This window comes from Buteo buteo, chromosome 9 (assembly GCF_964188355.1).
Source record: "Buteo buteo chromosome 9, bButBut1.hap1.1, whole genome shotgun sequence".
NCBI classification, from domain to species: domain Eukaryota; kingdom Metazoa; phylum Chordata; class Aves; order Accipitriformes; family Accipitridae; genus Buteo; species Buteo buteo.
The window spans coordinates 26,432,788-26,453,234 of NC_134179.1; the positions used below are offsets into that span (position 1 = coordinate 26,432,788).

General features: G+C 41.9%; 1 protein-coding gene across 5 annotated transcripts in view; it reads right to left on the reverse strand.

Moving 5' to 3' along the window:
* Window positions 1-20,447, reverse strand: part of NHSL1 (NHS like 1) — a 189,905-nt gene that overhangs the window by 35,203 nt on the left and 134,255 nt on the right. For all 5 annotated transcript variants that reach the window (XM_075035821.1, XM_075035820.1, XM_075035819.1 and 2 more), the window contains exons 2-3: window positions 19,130-19,282; window positions 4,045-4,172 (exon numbers count right to left, since the gene is read on the reverse strand). In XM_075035821.1, the coding sequence (XP_074891922.1) occupies window positions 4,045-4,172; window positions 19,130-19,282 (281 nt within the window). The remainder of the gene's footprint in view (window positions 1-4,044; window positions 4,173-19,129; window positions 19,283-20,447) is intronic.

Genomic DNA, 20,447 nt, shown 5'->3' on the forward strand with positions numbered 1-20,447 from the left:
GGTGAGTGAAGAATTACTCTCTTTAGTTTGTTTCTGCGCTCACTTCCTTATGCTTTCACGCTTTATGCTTTGTATTGCTGCTTCAACTCAGCAAACTGAGCAGTATTTTCAAAAATACGTGAAACAGCAAAATGTACACGTGCCAATTACAAGAGCATCCCCATGCCATGGCAGCAGAGGGGCACGGAGGCCAGCTGAGGGCACCAGCGCCTGCAAGTACCTCCAGCTCATGCCTCAGGGCTCCCAGGCATTCCCACCTCCAAAGTGGAGGGCACAACTGCTTTAGCCTCTCTTAACATCAAGCAAAATTTTGAATTAGGCCTCCTCAAGTTCCTCAAGCCAATACAGTTAATGCATTTGTTTTCACTTAAGATACTAAACAGTCCTGCAGATATTGAAGAGACAACTAACAGTTTGGCTGAGTACAGTGGCAAAAATATACTCTTTTTTTCCCCATGAATAAGCAAAATAAGTGGTTTTGCACCCGAGGCTTAACAGACTGTATCAAGGCAAAGTTCATAAGCTAAATGACAGGACCTGGGGAAAAATACCTTGAGTTTTTGACATACAAACATTTTCATAGATGGAATAAAGACATGATATACTGCATGCCTGGGAGCAAATACTCTCTGTAGCTCACATTCATCATTTAAGAAAAAACCATTACTCCAAATTAGTAAAGGTTTTCCTTGGCTAATTAAAAACCAATGAAGCAGCCATTTAAATAAAACACAGTGTTCATTGGGGGAGGGGTTTCAAAGGAGGCAACTGTTAATAGACAAAAAGGAATTTAAAAATTTCAGTGAACCAAGTAAACAGAGGATATTTGACTGTAGACAAGAAGGAGTAATGAGGACAAATAGAGGAAACAAACCTGGTATGGCATTCTTCTGTGGAGCAGTTGATTTTTGAATTATTTTTTTTTTTTTAAACAGAAAACAGAAGCAGGTAACAACTGAAGAGCAGAATAAGACTGCATATATACTAAATGCTACAAGTAACATCAAGCTGCAGATATGGCAGCTGGATGGTCCCACTCGTGGGCAAGGTACCTTTTTGCTCCAGGGAACCAAGTTACAGCAGGCGCTAACGCAAGACTGAGAGATGCAGTCTAACAGACTAGACTGTTGAGCAAGACAAAAAGAAACACAGAGAATGAGTGATAAAAAGGGAAAGAAAAAAGAATGAGAAAAACACACACACAGAAGACAAACACATTTAATATACACAATGTATCCATTTCAGAACATAAGCGGAACCAGAATTTGAAAGTGACATCTCAATATATCTTTGACACTCAGAAAACAGACCGATACTGAAGGACAGGGATAGCTCCCAAGTTGCATCACCAACAGTGGTATGTAAGAGATGAGAACGAAGGACACTGGTCACAGTACTGAGATGTAAAATCCAGATAAACCAGTTTAATCTCCCAACAAACTCAATTAGGATCAGCAGAAATACACTGCAGTGGAGCTTGGTCTGTGCTCCATTAACATAACTTTTAAGAATCAACCTAGGAGTAAAAGGGCAGTTCCAAGAACTTCATTTTATATCACAAAACATGAGAACGTTTGTGGATCAAGGTCTCCTCTCGCATCACCTGGCCATGGTTTCAGATTATGGCTCCAGTGAAGACAGCCAAGCAGAATATCTGGCTACATCTTTTTTAAAACCAGATCAAAACAAGTGGGGAAAAATGGTTTCCTTTGTGAAATCACCATGCAGCAAAACATAGGTTTTCTGCAAGGTGGCACTTATGTCAACTTAGAAGCAAATTTCCCAACAGTATATAGCTATTCATCCATCCACCATTATTCTGCTGTTCTCGAATTTCAACTATTAAGTACTGGATGTACAGAATTTAAATGTTGGCTTTTTTGCTTTGAATAGACAACAAAGCTACAAAGCTTTCATCTAGTGGTGAGGAGTTCACATTTTGAATCATGGGATTTTGGTGACCCCAGTTCCACACTGCTGCTGAAGAACTCTTCTGACAGCTGAAATATGACTCGCTCAAGGCGTAAGACTTACTAAAATTACTTGGCACTTTACCAGTGGGATTATAATTCAAATTCAGAGATCTGTTGTGGTAAGCGTTCATTTAAAAAAAAAGAGTAAAAATTTAGGCCATTACAAAAAAAGCAGATTAAACAAAGATACTGGTCAAAGGACACCACTAAACACTCAGTTGTACAATATGAAGGGAGAATCATGCTACCTTTTACAAGGGATTAATGCCTCTCTGAGCTGCAAATAAGAGCTGCAGGGTTAAGGTTAAGGTTCTGAGATAATCAGTAACATCCAAGACTGTCAGTTTGGCAACTATCTTTCTCCACAGCTCTGAATCATCCTTTCAGCTAAAAATATTTAAAGAAAACTATTCAATTTGAAATGGAAGTGCTATCCTATCCTTGAAGCATAATTAGTTGCATTAATTTTTTTCAGAATGCACAGAAATTGTTAGTAACACATTATGTTAACACTCAGAAAAACCTTAACCATGATAAGGATGACCACTCTTAGTCTCCAAGAGGCCTCACCCATGCTTATATGCTCTCATTTGAATTGTTTTTATATTTTTTAAATGTTACATTAGTTTTACATGTGCAGATGGTCATATGCTGCACAGCATTGGCTAAGACTAGTTGATAACATATATGTATGCATACATATGAAGTACATTAATAGCAACGAACAATGTGTTAATACTTTCCCCGGTGGAAATCATGATTCCACTGATTTCAGCGAGGTTTTTCAAATTATCATTATAATGCATTCCACAGTATGAATGTGCTTTACATTCTCTGCTCACTGCCAGTACATACCACACACAGCTAAACAAGATGCTCTAACATTCCCTGCCAATACACAGATATAATGCAATTGCCACCTGGATGAGAGAGTGTCCGTATTCCATGACACCTTTCATTATGTGATTAAAAACCATGGAGGACAGAACTGAAAACACTGTACCCTTTAAAGTAGAACCTTTCAGGATCTACACACTTTGTATGGAGACAGAGTTACTTAGTCCATGCTACAGAGGCACATGTGGTTTAGTAAGGATTCAAAGAAATTAAACTGCATTACAATTAAGGATATCCTCCCACTCTCTGAGCAACAGTTGGTGGCAAAGTATTCTGGAATTATCTATCTTGAAAACCCCAGGGGCTCCAGCATTTCAGGTTTGGACAGCCAGGCTCCAGTTCATCTTGCTGTCCACCCCAGCAGTAATGTCCTTTCCCCCAGCACCAAAGTTAGCTTCTCTTTCAGAGCTCACACGCAACACAGGGTAAGATAACGACAGAGGAGAAAAATTTCTTTTCTTCTTTAGAACACTAATGCAACTTACTAGTTCTGTAACTGAAGCATACATAAATTAAAGTATATATAACAATATGTCTTGAAAACTTTCTGAGGATTTTTGCTCAACTGTCCCTTCTCCTTATTTGTTTAATTAATTTCTAGATTCTAAGCTAAGCATACACGGAGTTGAGATGTGGGCATATAAACATGAAAACCATAAAGCAAACTGAAAAGAAAGCTGATAAACCTAACTCAGTGGGCAATCTTTCATTCTTCTGGATGCCTTTATGCAAACAGTTGTGACGCATTAGGACAAAGCCTCTACCTAATGAAACAGCGTAACTGCCTGTATTAGCAATTCAAAGTGTGTACATGTTGCTGTTACAGTTCGAGTACACTGATGGCTGGCTAATAGCTCTTCCTGCTACTTGAGTGTCAACACTTAACAGATTCAAAACAGCTACCCTTGCTCGGGTTTTCCCTCCAGAACGTTACCAAACTCCTTCTGGTTTTCACACCTTTATTTTGCCAGTGGCAACTTTACATAAAAGCATGGGTAGAACTGGGATTTTTAAGAGACTACAGAAGTCAGACAACCTAATATCACTGTAATTCAAAGGAATATGCATCTTTACAATGTTCTAAAAATCCTACCTTATTTGAACAATGTTAAGGCAGGCAATTAAACTGCACTAGGCATGTATTCTTTCCAGCACTTGGCCCCTGCACCATTACCTTTTGTTCAATTTCTTCATAATCATCCTGGTAACTTCCGCAGATTGCGCTGGAGGATGAGGAGAAGGTAGGGCCCTGAGAGTAGTACTGTGAGCTCCGGTAGCCATCCCGACGCAGCTTGTCACACTCTGCCAAAAGACAGAGAAAGAGAAGATTAATTCATGACAAGAGCCATTACTGTTTACACTCGGTGTACAATGGCACTTACAAAAGTACTGAATATTTTCTGAAAACGTTTACCATGTGTCGTGGTTTAACTTCAGCCAGCAACTAAGCACCACGCAGCCGCTCACTCACTCACTCACTCGGAAGACAATTAACTCTATCCCACCTGAAACCAGGACACCATGCATTAGCATTGCCTGTCCCAAGTAACAGAACCCGAAGGTGCATTTCTCATATTTGCATCTGTATTTCACCCTCCCCCACATATATCATATACATAAGCCCACACAGCATATATGTACATGGCTTTTATTTAACCCAGGAGATGGCTACAGCTTTGGAAAGAAAGGGGAAATGGATTTATTTATTTATTTATTTAAGTGAGGCCTGGCTCCGTGTCTTGACAGATGGCAGCATCTTGCAGGATGGGAGACGGAAGCGTGTGAGTAACACCGGGGGTCTCATTTGCCAGGCCGGTAGACATCCATTATGTGCCTTACACTTGAAATGATGATGTTGCTCACTACTCAAGCACCATCTGCTAAATAACTTTGGCACTGACCACTTGTCTTGAATTCCTAGCCGTGGAAGAGACCATTTATTCTGATTTTGGAGAGAGGAATGCAAATCACAGGGATCTCAAAATCTCACGTCACTGCAGAGCACGTGTAGTTTAACACTGAAGAAGTTTCAAAGTTCCGAAAGAATTCAGAACAAACATGTATCCCCACTCAAAACAGCCAAAATCCCAGTCAGCATCTCATCCCTCTCACCCAAGTTTTCCACAATCATCTTCCCGCCTCCTAATTGATATTCAGTGTGACTGTGCTAAAGAATAGCAGACGCCAGAGCATAAGGAAAAATTTAATGTTCAAATGCGGCAACCAAACTCATCAGCCCAGTCAAACTGTTAGCTTTACATTTCCAGAGACAGATATCTCAATCTGTTGAAAGATGAGGAAAGCAAAAAGAAGATTAAGTATTTCGTACATTACTGTCTAAGGAACTGAAATTTCTGCACAATACACAGGCATTATCATGACACAAAGTGCTTTTATCATCACTTGCTGGAGAAAGACTTTCTGTGACTGTATCATCTGTCTCCCTATCTTGATCTTTTGATTACCCCTTAAAATGGAAAACATGCAATGTTTATATTGAGGGCAAGGTTTTAGAGCGGCTTTTGCCTGGCAAATGATTAAGTGGAGTTAGAATTTGCAACTCCAGCATACATTTCCTCTGTTATCCTCAGCTGCTTCTGAGACGGAGGTCTGGAGGACTCTGTGCCGATGGGTTAAGGGACCTTGAACAACCACAGCTCTATGAGGATTTAATCAGTACAGACTCCCCTGTATCTGCACATGCACATCAAGAAGGCAAGCTTACAGTTTGACAACTAGCCATTTCCATCAGAGCCAAATGTACGTCCTCGTCTATCACGTGTTTCTGTATGGGGTCAAAAAGGGCAGTATGGCATGAGCCTGTTAGTTCTCTCTCAATTTGAGGACCAAGGACGGTGGTGGTGGGTTTTGAGATCCAGATCAATTGCTACATCTCAGGAGCAGAGGGTTTACCTGTTTCACACATGCAAGCATGCTGACACTGCATGCATCTGGCAAACAGCTGCTGTACTTCAGGAGGGGGTGAAAAATGACTGCCAGCAAGCGCAGTAAAACAAATTCCTCCACCGCCCTTCCAAATCTGGCACTGGATCCAGCCAGATCCAGCACATAACACTCACAAATGTGAGCACCCTGATGGGTTGGCTGTTTGTCGGTCTGAGCTACAAATCAACAGGATAAGCAGGCTGCGGCAGAACAAGACAGTCCAAAGACTTGCGTCAACTTGTACCATGGGTTAACATGCTAAGTTGTCAACTTAGACACTGCAAGTTTTACCTTCAGATCAGCTGCTAATCACCACAAAGACAGACGAATACAACTTCAGGAGTATGTAAGAATGCAGCTATTTTTTCCTCCCATTCTTGGGGTAATGCCCAGGGTCCTGGCTGGCCACGCCTGAGACTCTCCAACACCAGGCATCGTGGCACACCCCAAGGGCGATGGGCTCTTCTAGAGCGTGATAGACACACGCTCTGATGTTAACTGCTTGACCTTATTGATTCTCCTAACGAAGGAGATGAAGATGATGAATAGTGCACTTCATGAAGCCCAGAAGAGCTCCAAAAACTTAAGGAAGCCAACACTGAAGGTCTCAAGTCCACCGCAAGTTCAAGTGGACTGACAATAAAAAACTGGCTGTTTATCAAGCTCACAACTGCCATTTGTCCACAAAACAAGGTCCCTGTAACATCAGAAACTATTGCAGCGACGTTGCTGAAGAAGCCAAGAGAACTGCTATAAACTGCCAGGTGAACCACACCAACGAAAAGGTGATTTGTCCCTAAGAACAGCTTTTCTATATACGCACTGTCACTGTACATTTTGCAGCACAGCAGGAAACACACACCGTGGATGGCACCCGAGGCCAACAAACCTCAGCAGAGGTTTTAGGCAGATACCTTTTACTTCACACTGCAACAGCCCGCAAGTGCAACACAAGGTCAATCACTGCATCTAACTGAAGCTACTGCCACTGCCAGACCATGGGTGACAACTTCTGTTTAAAAACTGTTCTAGCTGGAGGCAACCCCTGCAACCTCATCGCTATTATTAAAGGTGCACATGGTCTTCTGTAAGCAATCATGTTTGTGTTTTTCAGATAAAAGGTTTTCATTTGTGTAAAAAATACCGACGAAGAAGCTAGAAATACTTGGTCTAGGAAAGAGTAAGTAGGAAAGCTGCTCTAGGAAAGCTCTCTTCCCTCCCGCTGAGTACGTGGGGGAACAGGCGAGCACCAGCAGCACCACGCTGAGAGCGAGGGCTCAGCCGAGCTGACTGCCATTCTGCACCAGAGTTCTGAGCCACAGGCACTGAATTCAGCGCTGCTGTGAATAACTTGACTTCTCTGTGTAAAATCATATGGCCTCTGTGACAGGCAGTCAGGCCATGCATATGAAAATACTTCCAAGGCCTCTCAGCCCAGACCTCCTCTCCATTTAATACGAGGAACTCACATGGAATTGCATCTGACCCTGAGCCAATAACACACAGCAGCAAGTCTCACACGCAGAGGCGATTTACTGCTTTTCCAACAACTTGAAACAGTATTCTTACATGGTAATTTGAGCCACAAATCACCAGAGTGAACAGAAGGCACAGCACTGATACCTCAGTAATTCGTCTGACATGGTATTACCATGGAAAACCAGGATTAATGTTTACCTTGTCTGCTTAGTCAGACCTACACACTGCACTGCTCCGCAATGGAAGAAGGGCTGGGTTTGCTGGGAGGGGACAGGATGAGTTGGCTCTTTTCCTCTCCTTTAACCAACTTAAGTAACATTTCATACCTGCTGAGCTTCCTACCACTAAAACTAGTCGCAGTATCTTCCAAGTTTGTATGAAGGAAAACGCATTGCCTTGCCAGCAGCAGAACTGGTCAGGGGGAGATGGATTCATGGTTTTTTTTCAGAAGTTTTCCATTAATTCTTTTTTTTTTTTTTTAATCATAAATGAACTGTATAAGACTAGGTGCCACTTTTCATGAGGCTCTTCCCAAAACTGTTCTTCTGCCTGCCAGGGTTGGGGCACCCTGTATTGACCTGGCAGCAGGCAGAAAGGCTCCAGGGTGCTGGTTTTCAGGGCTGGATCCCATCTGAGCCTGGGCCATCTCCCCAAGGTGCAGCCCCAGCGGCAGCCCAGAGGCACAGCTTTCTGCCACCACCCTGGACCAGTCCTCCATGCCTCTGGCCTGAATTCGTAACCATCATTCCCTAAATTAGCCCTAATGAGATTACTCGTATAAGTAAACACTGCTCACGTGACTGTTGCAGGATCAGGCCTTAAGCTCTGTAGCCATCTACATCCACAGGTACACACTCAGACATACTCTCACAAGCATGTATTAAAGAGTTTAATATTAAAAAAAAAATCCACTTTTCTATGTTTCTAAGTAGTTATTAGTAACCAGTAAAGACACTGGTTAAAGAATTAAACTACCACAATATTCACAGGTATAAACTTAGAAAATCAGCATCAAGGTTATTCAGACATCTGAATAGCTCCGATTTGCTTAGCATAACTGGCCATCCTCCTGGATGGGTCAAGCAATGAAAGACTGAGAGATAGTGTCCCAGAAACACCTGAATTTGCCTCATTTCCAAGAACAGCACCTGGAACTCAAGACCAATTGCTAAAACCCAAAGAGAGAATGCCAGTCAGACCAGCAGCAGGTTCCTGGAGGAGCAGAGCTGCCCAAAGCCACCGAGACAGAAACCCCCGCTGCAGAGAGAGAAAGGGGAAAGACCAGCACAGGCTTCGCTTGCCTTTGCGCCATCCCCTGTTGTCTCCTCGTCAGCAAGAAGGGACAAGCGACGAGCTGACAGCTGCATCTGCATGCTTGAAAAATTATCTCAGCTAAAGTCACGGTGACTTCTTGGCAGAGCCTTTCATGTTGTAACTTGTATTTTATAGAGTGAGATTTTTTTATTATTTTTTTTTTACTAGAGAGGCTATAACTGCAAGAGTCAGCTAAACTGTCAACTATAGAAATAAATCTGCTGACTAGTATATTAAAACACATTTATCCATTCACTGCACATATCACTGGAAAACTGCTCTACTCCCTGAGGTCTGAAATCTTTTTTTTTTCTTTAATCTTCAAACATCGTAGCCAAGTCCTTCCTCTGTAAATACCCACAAACCACATTCCTCCCTAAGTCACAACTACAAACACTATCTTACAAGCAGCTTTTCAAAATTTCACCTAAAACCAGACAGACTGCAGTACAATACACATTCATCTGGTAAAAGCGAACTTTTAAAAATGACCCATTACTTTATAGGTCATGTTGCACTTTAACAATTGCAATATATACAGTATCCCTGCTTTTTGTTTTAGAAGAACCTTACGTTTCAAAGCTGAAAAATAACTGCCTATCATTTTAATTTACTTCATGCATATTTTGAATTTGTTTTTCCAGTTAGGCTGAGACAACTAAGACTTCGTGGGTTGGCGACAGACAGGTGTAAGTGTCAGAAGACCTGGATTCCCCATCCGGCATTGCTGCATCTAAGCAAATCACTTCAGGTTAGATCCAGTCAAGAACATTTACAGACAGAGACAACGGAATCTAAATTTCACGTGTATGCCTCCTAAATGCAGAGTCCAAGCAGGTATCTACACTCTGCCTGCAGCACATAGGTATACAGCAAGGCACCTCAGGGTAAGTCAACTAAGGAAGAACCTGAGGTGCCTTAACTCTCGTCCTCACCACACAAGTAACGACCAAAGCTGGGTCCAACGCTGCGGGCATCCCCCTCGCGAGGGGCAGAACATAACAGGGATTTCAACATCTCTGCTTCTGAGGATTATGTGCTTTTTATCCAACAGTTGCTTAAAATACAGTACTGCAAGTTAAGAAAGTATTTTTCATGTAGATATGAATTTAAATTCTTTAAGGATGAGATGAGCACCGGCTAAATCTCCAAATTCCTAACAGTGTGCTCTAAATGCTATGCAAAAAGTTGCCACCTGAAGTGTAACAGCCACAGGTAGATCTTGTGTGGGACTGGTCGCACTGGTGTGTACCGAGACATGCTCTGAGCACACCTACCAAACTGGGACCTCTTCAAGGGCACAGCTGACACTCTGTCTACTTGCAGAGAGGTAGTAAGACGTGGATAAGACCAAGGTAACTCTGGACTACACAGTTAACTGGGGAATTTCAGGGAGGTAACTTTTCAAGATAAAGAGCTTGTTGAGAATGATTATGCCTGAGACTGTAATTAAAACAGATGCCCTAGTTCAAAGGTCTCTTTGGTTAGTAAAGCTAACTAAAATTACTGCCTTTTGCTCTGTGACTCTTTATGAGTCCCTCATTTGTAAACTGGGGATAAGAATGCACAGCTCTCTTTGTGTCGATGAAACAGGCTAATATAAAAGCAGAGCTGTACAAAGGCAATCTTGTTTTCGACAAATATCTCATGCTAAATATGACTTTAAAAAAAGCAGCTCAATTTAATTCCAATGCAGCATCTATTTTTGTCCCTGGATCTAAATATGAGGCAGACAGCTTGCCTCTACCACTTTATATTCCTCCCAAAAATTCATTCAAGTTGGATCAAAGCCCATTTCCCTTAAATGTATAAATCCCCGTATCATCTGCAGAACTTGACTATCACAGGGAGTGCTTCTATATCAAAGCTTTAAAATATGTTGTAAAGCCACAGCAATGATGCACTTGTGTAACAACTGAACTGTAACCAATGCTGACTGCAAAGCAAGTTCATGAACTTCAGCTGTGATATATCCAGTGTGCTGTTTTGTTCAGACTCCCATTTTAATGGGTCAGGAATTGCAACAGATGTAGTACCGTGGCAACCCAGCTGAAAAAACTTCTGCTCAACAGCTCAATCTAGATGCTTTGGCTAATACCAGCCTTTGCCAATCCAGCTATCTTGCCTATTATTCCTCTCTCTTCCCCCCAAATGCAATTTTATGTCACTATTTCTAGATCTTTATTTTTATCAGTACATACAGAAAACCATAAGACAAGCCTGGAGACAGTGAACACTGGTACCCAACAGGCTTCTTCCACAAGCAAGTGCCATATGAAGCGGCAAGTTTTTAACCCACTGGCAAAACTTAATTGTTTACTGCAAGGCCTTCTTATCTGATGACTAACGAGAAAGGTCTACTAGACTTAAAATTTAAGACTTATGTGTTCCCTCTCTGAATTAGCAGCCAAGCCCAGCCACACAGGTAGCTTTTAATATCAGATGCTGTGGGGAGTTTCCCAGAAACAAAGATGTCTTGGGCTCCACGGGATGAAGGTAACCCTAACAGAGGGCTGCTGGACTCTGCAACGGAGCAGTCTGTTGAATGGATACTGCAGAGAAATCCTACCGAAAGCAACCAAATGTATTTACGTTAGGTCTATTCTCTCCAACGCACAAGTGCTCACTGCCTTGTTGGGAAGAGCATCCTGACGTTGTAATGGGACGCCCAGCCAGGCTGGGAAGCCCATCCTTCCAGATTGGCTTCTCCAAGCTGCTTCAGGGCTCAGCTGCACAGATGCTTGCACTAGGACAAGGATGGGGCATGAAAGTGCAACATTAAAGTGTATCAAGTATGCAGTTAGACTCATTTTCAAGGGTCCAAATCAGATGCAAGTCTTTAAGAAGGATCCAGACTGAAAGGAGCTCTGCAATGTGAAAATACCTTCAACAGGGTTAAATCAATGCAAACACGTTAATCACTCCTTTCTTTCTTTTCTTGCAGCTTTTAAAAAACAAATACATTTAATCCCACCCTTAATTCCCCAGGTAATCTGCATGATTTAGCCATACAGAAAACCTTTTTAATGGCACCAAAATGCAACAGCCATTACAAATTATATTTGTTAACAAGCTGTCACTGGGGAGTGCTCAAAATAATTATCACCGTTTGTCTTGAGCTAATTTAAATTTCTGCAAGTGTGTTATACGACTACATTTAGTGCTGACAAGATGTCTTAAGTTTAACAGTTTATTTGCTTCCTTTTGCGTGTTTGATGCTGGCATTAAAGTCATTCTCCCTGCTTTTTCTCTGGCATTTTTATGGATATTTGTTGTTTCTTAGACAACCGAACACAGCTAATATAAAAATATGAAGAGCATTTTTATTGTTTTTTTCTCCTAGGACACTTAATGTTAAACTCAAAGCTATCTAAAGTGCTGCAAACAACCATGTGTAACACCCCATTCTAGGAGAGGAAGGAGGAAGAAAAGCAAAAAGGGAAACAACCAAAAGTCTGATATTCCTTGTGATGGAAGTTGCTTTACCTAGCACTGATACTACATCACAGACAGTAACAGTTCAATTTCTTCTCTCCACTAAAGGCACAGATCTGCAATGGGGTGAGGTTCGATAATCTTTCAGTTAAATCTTCCTACTGATTCTGACTTGTATTATAAAACACTCAGAAAACACATTAATCTGGTTTAGGAAAAAAATAGTATCATTAGTGTTATTTTTAAAGAAATGTTCACCTTCTTTTAACCCTTTCACTAGAACTGCTTTCACTTATCATGTATATCATGCAATCAATCTACATATAGCCACCCTGTATGTTTTTACACTCAGCACTGCACTATATAACTAAACCTAAAATAGGGAACCTAAGTGCTTCTGAGTAGCTCAATTTTCAGCACAAGAGCAGCTTTCAAACATGTGCAGTGTAGACTCCCAGTCAAATTCTGCTTAGTTTCATTTGCATATTCACTTTTTAAAATTCCTTATTGGAAAGGGCAGTTAGAGTATGGAACTTGGCCAAAACCATCAACAGACATACTGTGAATTAATTCAGGAACAGTAAAAAGGGCAGGATACATGGGCAGAACCTCTGGTACCAACTTGACTGTTGAAATAAGTAAATTGATTTCTATTTTTTGATTTTACAGCTCCAAGGCCTTTCAGGAACATATGGTCTACCCCTAGCCTTTAATGGTGTTTTACTTCATTAAGGTTTCCAGTTGGTAGGGAGCTCACATCTTGACATCTCTCTGAACCTGAACCAGATCTATTGTTAATAAAGTGGTTCCACCCTATTTTGCAGCTCTTTAATGAAACATAAGATTATTTTAAGTCCATAATCTTCTCAGCAGGATTATCGACTAGTAGGGCTGACCCTAATATTGCTCATCTGAACAGTGATCTGGCAGATGCACTGAGAAAACAAAGGCTAAACACATACCTGTCTGGAGGGTCTTGCAGCAAGACATAATAGAGGCTTTATGAGTAACTACTTAAATCCGGTTTTATTTGACAATGCTAACCAGATGTCTTCTGGAAAACAAATCAAGTGTTTCAATCACTGCTGCTTAAATACATTCCTTGAATTTGGCCAACAAAGCTAAACAGAAGCTACAGTCAGCCAAATCCAGCTCTTCTGAAGATGAGATAATAAATGAATCATCGCAGACATTGGAACAACGAGCCCTATATTATGTACATAGCTTGAATCAACACAATTACCCTGGGGGCAGGGGAGGAAGGCACAAAGTACAGGCAGTTGTGCAGGAAGTCTCCGCAGCTACAGTCTAAAAAGGAGTATGAAAGTCAGCATATGGACTGTTCCCACTGTTTACTCCTACACCTTCCTCAGTACGTATCTGACACCTCGTTAGCCGCTGGAAAGGACAGCCAGGCTGGGCAGTAACCAGCAGCGTGCAACAAGACATTGCCCCTCATCTGCAACTCGAACTGTGCAGAGAGAGTGTCCACAAGACCCTTCAGGAGCTGGCTATCGCCTGACAGCCTGACATCATTCCAGTCTGGCTGTGTTTGCCCTTTAACATTAACACGGTTATTTCATCACTCCCCTTTATGCCTGCTGTCTCTCAACTCATGGACAAGTGACAACGCACAACAGTGGAGCTTGTCCTTCCCCACTTTTTTCTTGATTTAAACCAAGTGCTCTACGCTGCTAATTGCAGGAACTGGAAGATAACTGCCCATTGGAAATCTGGCTATATATGCCCTGGTCTGGCTTCTATCCCTGCAACTGACTTATATCTGTGTTTGAGGGAGAATATAGGATAGTTTGAAAAATGCAGAAGCAAAGAGGGTTCAAGTGCATGATAGGAAAATTTTTTTCTGTTCCTTCACTTCATCATAATTTGCAAGAATATCTGAGGCCAGTGCATTCCAGATTACTTTTGGCTTTCCTTTAGGACACTGGACCTACACCTGTGAACACCCTGCTAATGCTGCAAACCTGTCCCGGCACAGGTGGACGGGCACACTTATGACACGCTCTAAGCAGTTAAGCAAAGCAACGCCACAACTGTGCTGTGTCTCCTCCCTGTCTTCACGGTTCATGCCTTACTGCTTGTCATTTTATAGTACAGTTAGCAAAATGAGGATTAGCCTCAGTTTAGTTTTCTTACCAAATATTTGTGTCATTGCTATATACTACTGCTACTGTATATGTGCTTCCAGCTGAAGACCGCTGTACTTTATGGACTTCTTCAGACTATGGTCCTTGAAACATGACCATGCTGCAGAGCAACAAGCCAGACCTGTCAACGCACTGTGTCAGGGATGAGGGCTCTTTTATGGCGCTACCCTCTTGACGCTGGTCGAACACCCACTCAACTTCTTGGCCTCACCGACCAAAAAAGCTGTAGGAAACACTGCAGTATGTGGCACTGCCCCTTTAGCACAGATAACGGTCTGCCTTAAATGAACCAATGCCACTCTGAACAACATTAAATTCATAGCTCTGCTACTGTCCAGACCAGACTCTCAGAGCTGGTCCAGCCACTCAGTAGATACTGGCAACATGAGACTGAATAGTAAGTCAAGCAGCCCTTCAGCCTTGAAGCAGAGCACACGGTGTAAGGGGAGAGGATCGATTTGAGCATTCTGACCCCATGCAGAGCCTCAGCTCTTCCTTCTCATCTGTCATCTTCATCTCCTATTTTCACGACTCCCCAGGAGGAAACAGTGACATGGAGCGCAGAGTCACACAAAACTCCTCAAGGGTCAATATTGATTTGTTTCTATCTGAATGTCTGTATGCTGGGAAACACCTTCCATAAGGTGACTGTGAAAACACAACGAAGAGGCCACTTAAGATAGGCTCTCAGGAAAGGCCAGTTAGAGCAGTTTGGCCCCGAGGGTAAGGAAACAGGCACCTTGGATGGCACATGTCGCCCCATCTGCTCCACCAGGCACTCCAAGGTCCTGGCTCGTTCCCCAAAGAAAAGGAGATCCTGTTTTATCCAATGCAAACAAAACATTAAAAAAAAAAAAAACTATCACCATGACTGCATCATTTTCTAAACATTTAAATCACATTACAATGGTACGGTGGCTGTGAAGTGCAGCTGAATTTGCTTTTCTGCTTCAGCCACCAGATTAAGCCACTGAGAGCTTTCATTTAAAATGTAGTAACGCAGCCTGGGTTAAACATATCAAGCCACTGATTTTAGTCAATGACAACTTTAAATTTTAATATAAGTTACATAAAGCCACTTCAGTTCTCAAGAACAGATATACCGTGCACCACAAACTTTCCAGCTTCCAGGTGCTTCATTTTCTAATTCAAATTACTGGACAATACTGCTTTTTAAAACTTCAGGTGGCACTTGAGCACTTGTGTGCCTAAAGGAGGATACATAGCTTTACCTCAGTTATGAACAAATTTGAATGCAAGATCTCACCATGTATACTTGAAAGTAGCTTCATAAAGGAAAAGCACAATATTTCCCCCTGATTTCAGAAGAGTAAAAGGCCAGCTCATAGGTACGAAAATCTAAAAAATCTCCCCATGCAACATCTACTACCACATGCTGCATCCACTTCCCCAGTGTGATAAGCAGAGGACACTTCAATATATAATATACGAAGTAAAATAATAAACTGCACAAAAAATAAATTAAAAAAATCTCTTCCTCCTCCAAACACAACACTGCTTCCTGTAAAGGTATGCAGAGCGTGCAGAGATCACCAAGCAGAATACTTGATTTTTCAAGACAGGTTAGATATCATACATTTTAATATTGCTATTCCTAACTTCTGTTCCTAAGCCAGTTTAAGAATAAGCAGTGAAAATAGCTTTTCTGGTCCTTAAGTGGTGCTTAAACGTTTATTCTAGACAACAGTCAGCTTCTTATCTATTCCACTAGATTTTTTTTTTTTATCTAGACCTATGCTGTCAAAAATCTGCTGTTAAAATTGTACCAGAATAAATAGGTTTGACCTTGCATTGTCTTAAAAGCTAGCCAGGATTTCATCTGGTTAGTATTAGATGGGTGAAAACACCTTGATAGAAAGGAATACCTTGCTTGAATCATTTTGAAAGATTTTATACATTCAGTATCTTTACAGGTCATTTAAATGACTGTTGTGCTCTGCATGTGAATTACTATTTGTTACCTAAGTTTTACACTTACTTTTCCATTCACTGGGGGAGCAATGAATGCAGTAACAAATTAATAGCCTGCAATCAAATTGCTATGTACCAGCAATGTCAGGTCTCATAATCCAAACAAGAACAGAACTGGAAAACTGTCAAACATGTTTCAATGGTCTGAACTATAGCTACTAGAGCTACTAGCCCTCAGGACCACATCACCAGGTTCGAGGGGACCACCAGAGATTATCTCTTCCTTCCCAACCTCCTCTACAGGTAGGATAAAATATGCATAAATGATTTCTGAGTAGTGTTTCTCTCACCTGTTCTTAAAAACCTCCAATGATTTCACGGCCCCAAAAATTTATTTTAGCGCTTCAGTGAGGAAGTTTCCCCTATTACCAAACCTAAGTATTTCTCCACTGCCATGCATGTCCACTACTTCATCTCCAACTTCCAACAACGAAAAAATTATTTTTGCTTTTGTTCTACTCCTTTCCCGTTTGTGCAAACGCTTTCTGGAGAATGGGGGGATTCATCCCACTGTTTCCTGCACAGAGTACGGCACACCTTGTCATCCAACGTTGTTCATTCCCCACCACCCATGCAGCACATCGGGTCACATACAGCTGTTCTACTGCCCCATGCTTCACCCCAACCCCTGAATTTGAAACACCAAAAAGACATCAAAATGCAAGCTTCATCATGAGGCCAAGAAAAGCAGAATTAAAGTTCCCATGATAGCCCAACAGTGCTTCTTCTCATGAGACTACTTTTCTCCAAGGTCTTCTATCCTATAATCACATAGCATTGAATTTACTTCCTACCCATTAAAAAGCTTTAGAAAACTCTGTCTTTTCTAAAGCAGCAGGTGGAAAAGCAGTTCAGCAGTTGTCACAATTACGTCACAATTTCAACAGCCCTTTCACACTGAATGAAACTCAGCTCTGGCTACAGAACGTTTAACCCAATCCTCCAAATGTGATCAGAAGCACTGGCATCTTCCTAATTTCACAGTGCTGGTTGAAGAAGCAGCGGAGTAAAACTGATAAAACTTTACTCAGTACCTCTCTTACTACTCAGAACCCCGACCAGCAAGAATGAAATTGCTGAAAATCGTGTTAAATTCATGCTGTAGCTACTCAGGACAGCTACAGGCCACAGCAAAGAGTTATTTTAAAACTGCTCTTAGGGAATAAATATGGCCCAGGGAAAGAGCTGGAGGTAAAATAAATAAATAGCAGAGTTTTGTTGACTATGTCAGCAACTTGAGGTCTGGTGAAGGCATCACAGCTTCTTCTCTCACTTACTGCCCTGAAAGCATGAAACTGAAATTCACTTCATTGCCAAGGAGCCCTACATCATCGGCACAAGCCAGTTTATTTAACACAAATGGCTAACTGGTAAGTTGCAGTAGGACTGAATAGCTTTTGTTTTATAAAGAGTAGCAGCTCTAGAGAAAAATCCCAGCAGACTGAAATAACTTCAGATGTGTAAGCTGGGGGAAGCAGCATATATTGCTTAGTTTCACACAAATATGTTAGATATACATTTATTGAAATAGAACAGGAAACTGCAGTAGATAAATTTCTGATAAAACACAAGAAAATGAGAGCAGCTTTTTAGCCTGTGCAGTTTTCTTTGATAATAGTCCCAAACAGAGAAGAGAAAAATAGAAGAATGAGTAGTTAAAAGTTTACAAAAAGCTAGCCACAAGCAGTATTCTTTTTAATCTAAAGCAGGCAAATATTTTTCTTTTGTGAAGAACTGGTAAGTGTGCCTGCAAGGGAACAGTAAACATTTCAAGGCTAAAGGGCTGTACAAATGTATTAATCCAGTAATAAGAGGACACACACACACACTATCTGCTGAGCCATGCATGAGCTAATAACACTGGCTGTCAAGATTCCCCTATTAAATGATAACAAAAGGCACCTAGTAAGAGATGGTGAAAATCAATTAACTGGAGAAATGCCAAGAGAAATAAAATAGGGCAGCCAAGCACTTCTCTATTCAGACATACAAAATGAAGTTTTCTGCACTTCTAAAAAGCAGAAGTGTCATGTTAAACAAACAAAAAATTACAATGTTCTTTTAAATCAGGTTAACTTGCAAGGTATAAAGTACCTGCAGTTCCTGCTGAAACAAAAAGGGACTTGAAATGAGTTGGCTCTTTGCAGGGTAACCCCCTTTGTTAAGTAGCCAATGTAAAGAAAAAATCTAGGTTAACCATTTCCAGAACACAGACATTAAGCTGTAATTTCAAACTTTACTTCTGGCCCAGGGACAGATGTTCTGCAGTCCTCCCCGCTAGCTGCCTGCCTCTGGCCTCATGGCTGCACTAACACAACACAACACCTTCTGTGCCAGACTGTACAGGTACACCCCCAAAGAAGGTACCAAGGGTAAAAATTGGTCCTTAAAGATGTGCTGCACCCTTCTGCAAGAAAGCACTTTCACTACTGAAGGAGTCCTTGTGAGTGCCCTGTTCCCCATTTCCCTTCTCTTCCCTCAGCACCTTCTCTGACTTCTCACAAGTAGCCACATCCCTGGAAATTACACTGTACAAGAACAAAAGAAATCATCAAATGAAAACACCTCTGATGTGGTTCTTACACTGAAGTATAAATGGAGTAACTCAGGACTTACTGAAATTGAAGGTACCATTTTGGAAACACTCCAAAAACTGAATGGAAATGGCCAAAACACACAAGATTGTCCCCTTTTCCATTCTAGAGAGCTCTGCCAGGTTACACATTTCCTTGTCCCTTGATAGCAAAAGCATTTTTGCTCTGTCCCTAGATTTGAGTGGGTAAATCCCACTAACGTTCCTGATGTGCTGCAGGCAGAAAAACAAGTAAGTTTCTTCTGAAGCCTGCAATTTGGTTAAGTTTGCAAAGTCTGTGGCAAAAACTACCGCCCCTTTAGGACACATCTGTGCCAGCAGCAGCATCTTACCTCTCAGTACTGACTTGAGGTTCAGCTTGGCTTGTCGGTGCAGGTCCTCCACACAAGGTGGTCTTGAGGAGGGCAGGAAGACATTTTCCTGCTGGTGCCACGGAGCGGTGTAGTGCACAGTCCATCTACTCTCTTCATCTAGGTTGGAAACCGCTGCAGAGAGAGACAATAATAAGAAAGTTAAATGCTATTGTACATAACTATATCATGAAACCCCACAGGTAAGTTTGTTGCGCATCATCTTAAAACAAAAAAGATTGTTTGCCACTGTAGTCCCATCAAAACGCTCTCTTAGAACCTCACTTCCATGACAGTTAAAAACCTTCCTCTCATTTCTACTCTAAATTTATGTTATGTAGGAAACACCTTTCCCTCTTCCTGTGTGTATACTTGCTGTCGTATTTACTCTGAACTTGCAACTCTGTTTTTCCTCATCTCTAGCTCCCAGTCTTCACAAACGAGATCGGTTTCCCTGTCCCCTGATCCCACCAGGCGCTGTGCATTGCAGGATAGCTTCCTCTTGCTCAAAGGTGACCCTGGGAATATGACAGTCGCCATGAGAGATTACGACAGGTTCATTTGTATTGGGGAAATAACCTTCTCTGACCTCACACTCGCTCAAACCAGGAACAAAGATTCCAGTGAAGCCAACAAATTAGCTACTTCCCATTGCCGTCACCGGAAAGCAGATTTGGGCAACAGCAACTCCCTGGGCAAATACTGCTCAGGGCACAACAGCACTGAAGAGGGCTTGTTCTGGCCACCTCTTCTCAGCCAATACACACGTGAAAATAAAATACAGACCTTGCTCAAGTTCAAAGTTCCCTATAGACAGTCAAGTAATGAATCAGCCAAAGCACATATTGCTAAGATTTGTTTATCATTTATGCTTCCTGAGAGACAGCCATTACCTTTTGTTTGAGGCTTATCATCAACAAAAACTTCTACAGTTGAATGGCCTTATCCCTCTACCCTCTAAACAGAAAAAGGGCAGCTGGGGCTCATACTTTATGATCCCTCAGGCACCCTTTGGTCTTCAGCCAGCGTGCTGCACATCCTTGCTTTTAGCTCCCCAAGGCAGAAAAAGCCACTACAGCTGTGCTGCCTCCCAAGAACCTGCCATGCTGGCCTCGCTGCCAGCTCCGCACCTTCCCTTTGCTTTCCCTGCTGCCTGGGCACTGCTCGCTGCTGCGCTGCCTTGTAGCATCACTTGGTGTGAAGTTTGGCTGATGCCTCTGTGGTAGCAGAGGAGGTGTGTAAACTGCGAAGCAAACGAAGGCAACAGCCTCCTGCCATCTGAAAATGAGTCCTTCCCTAA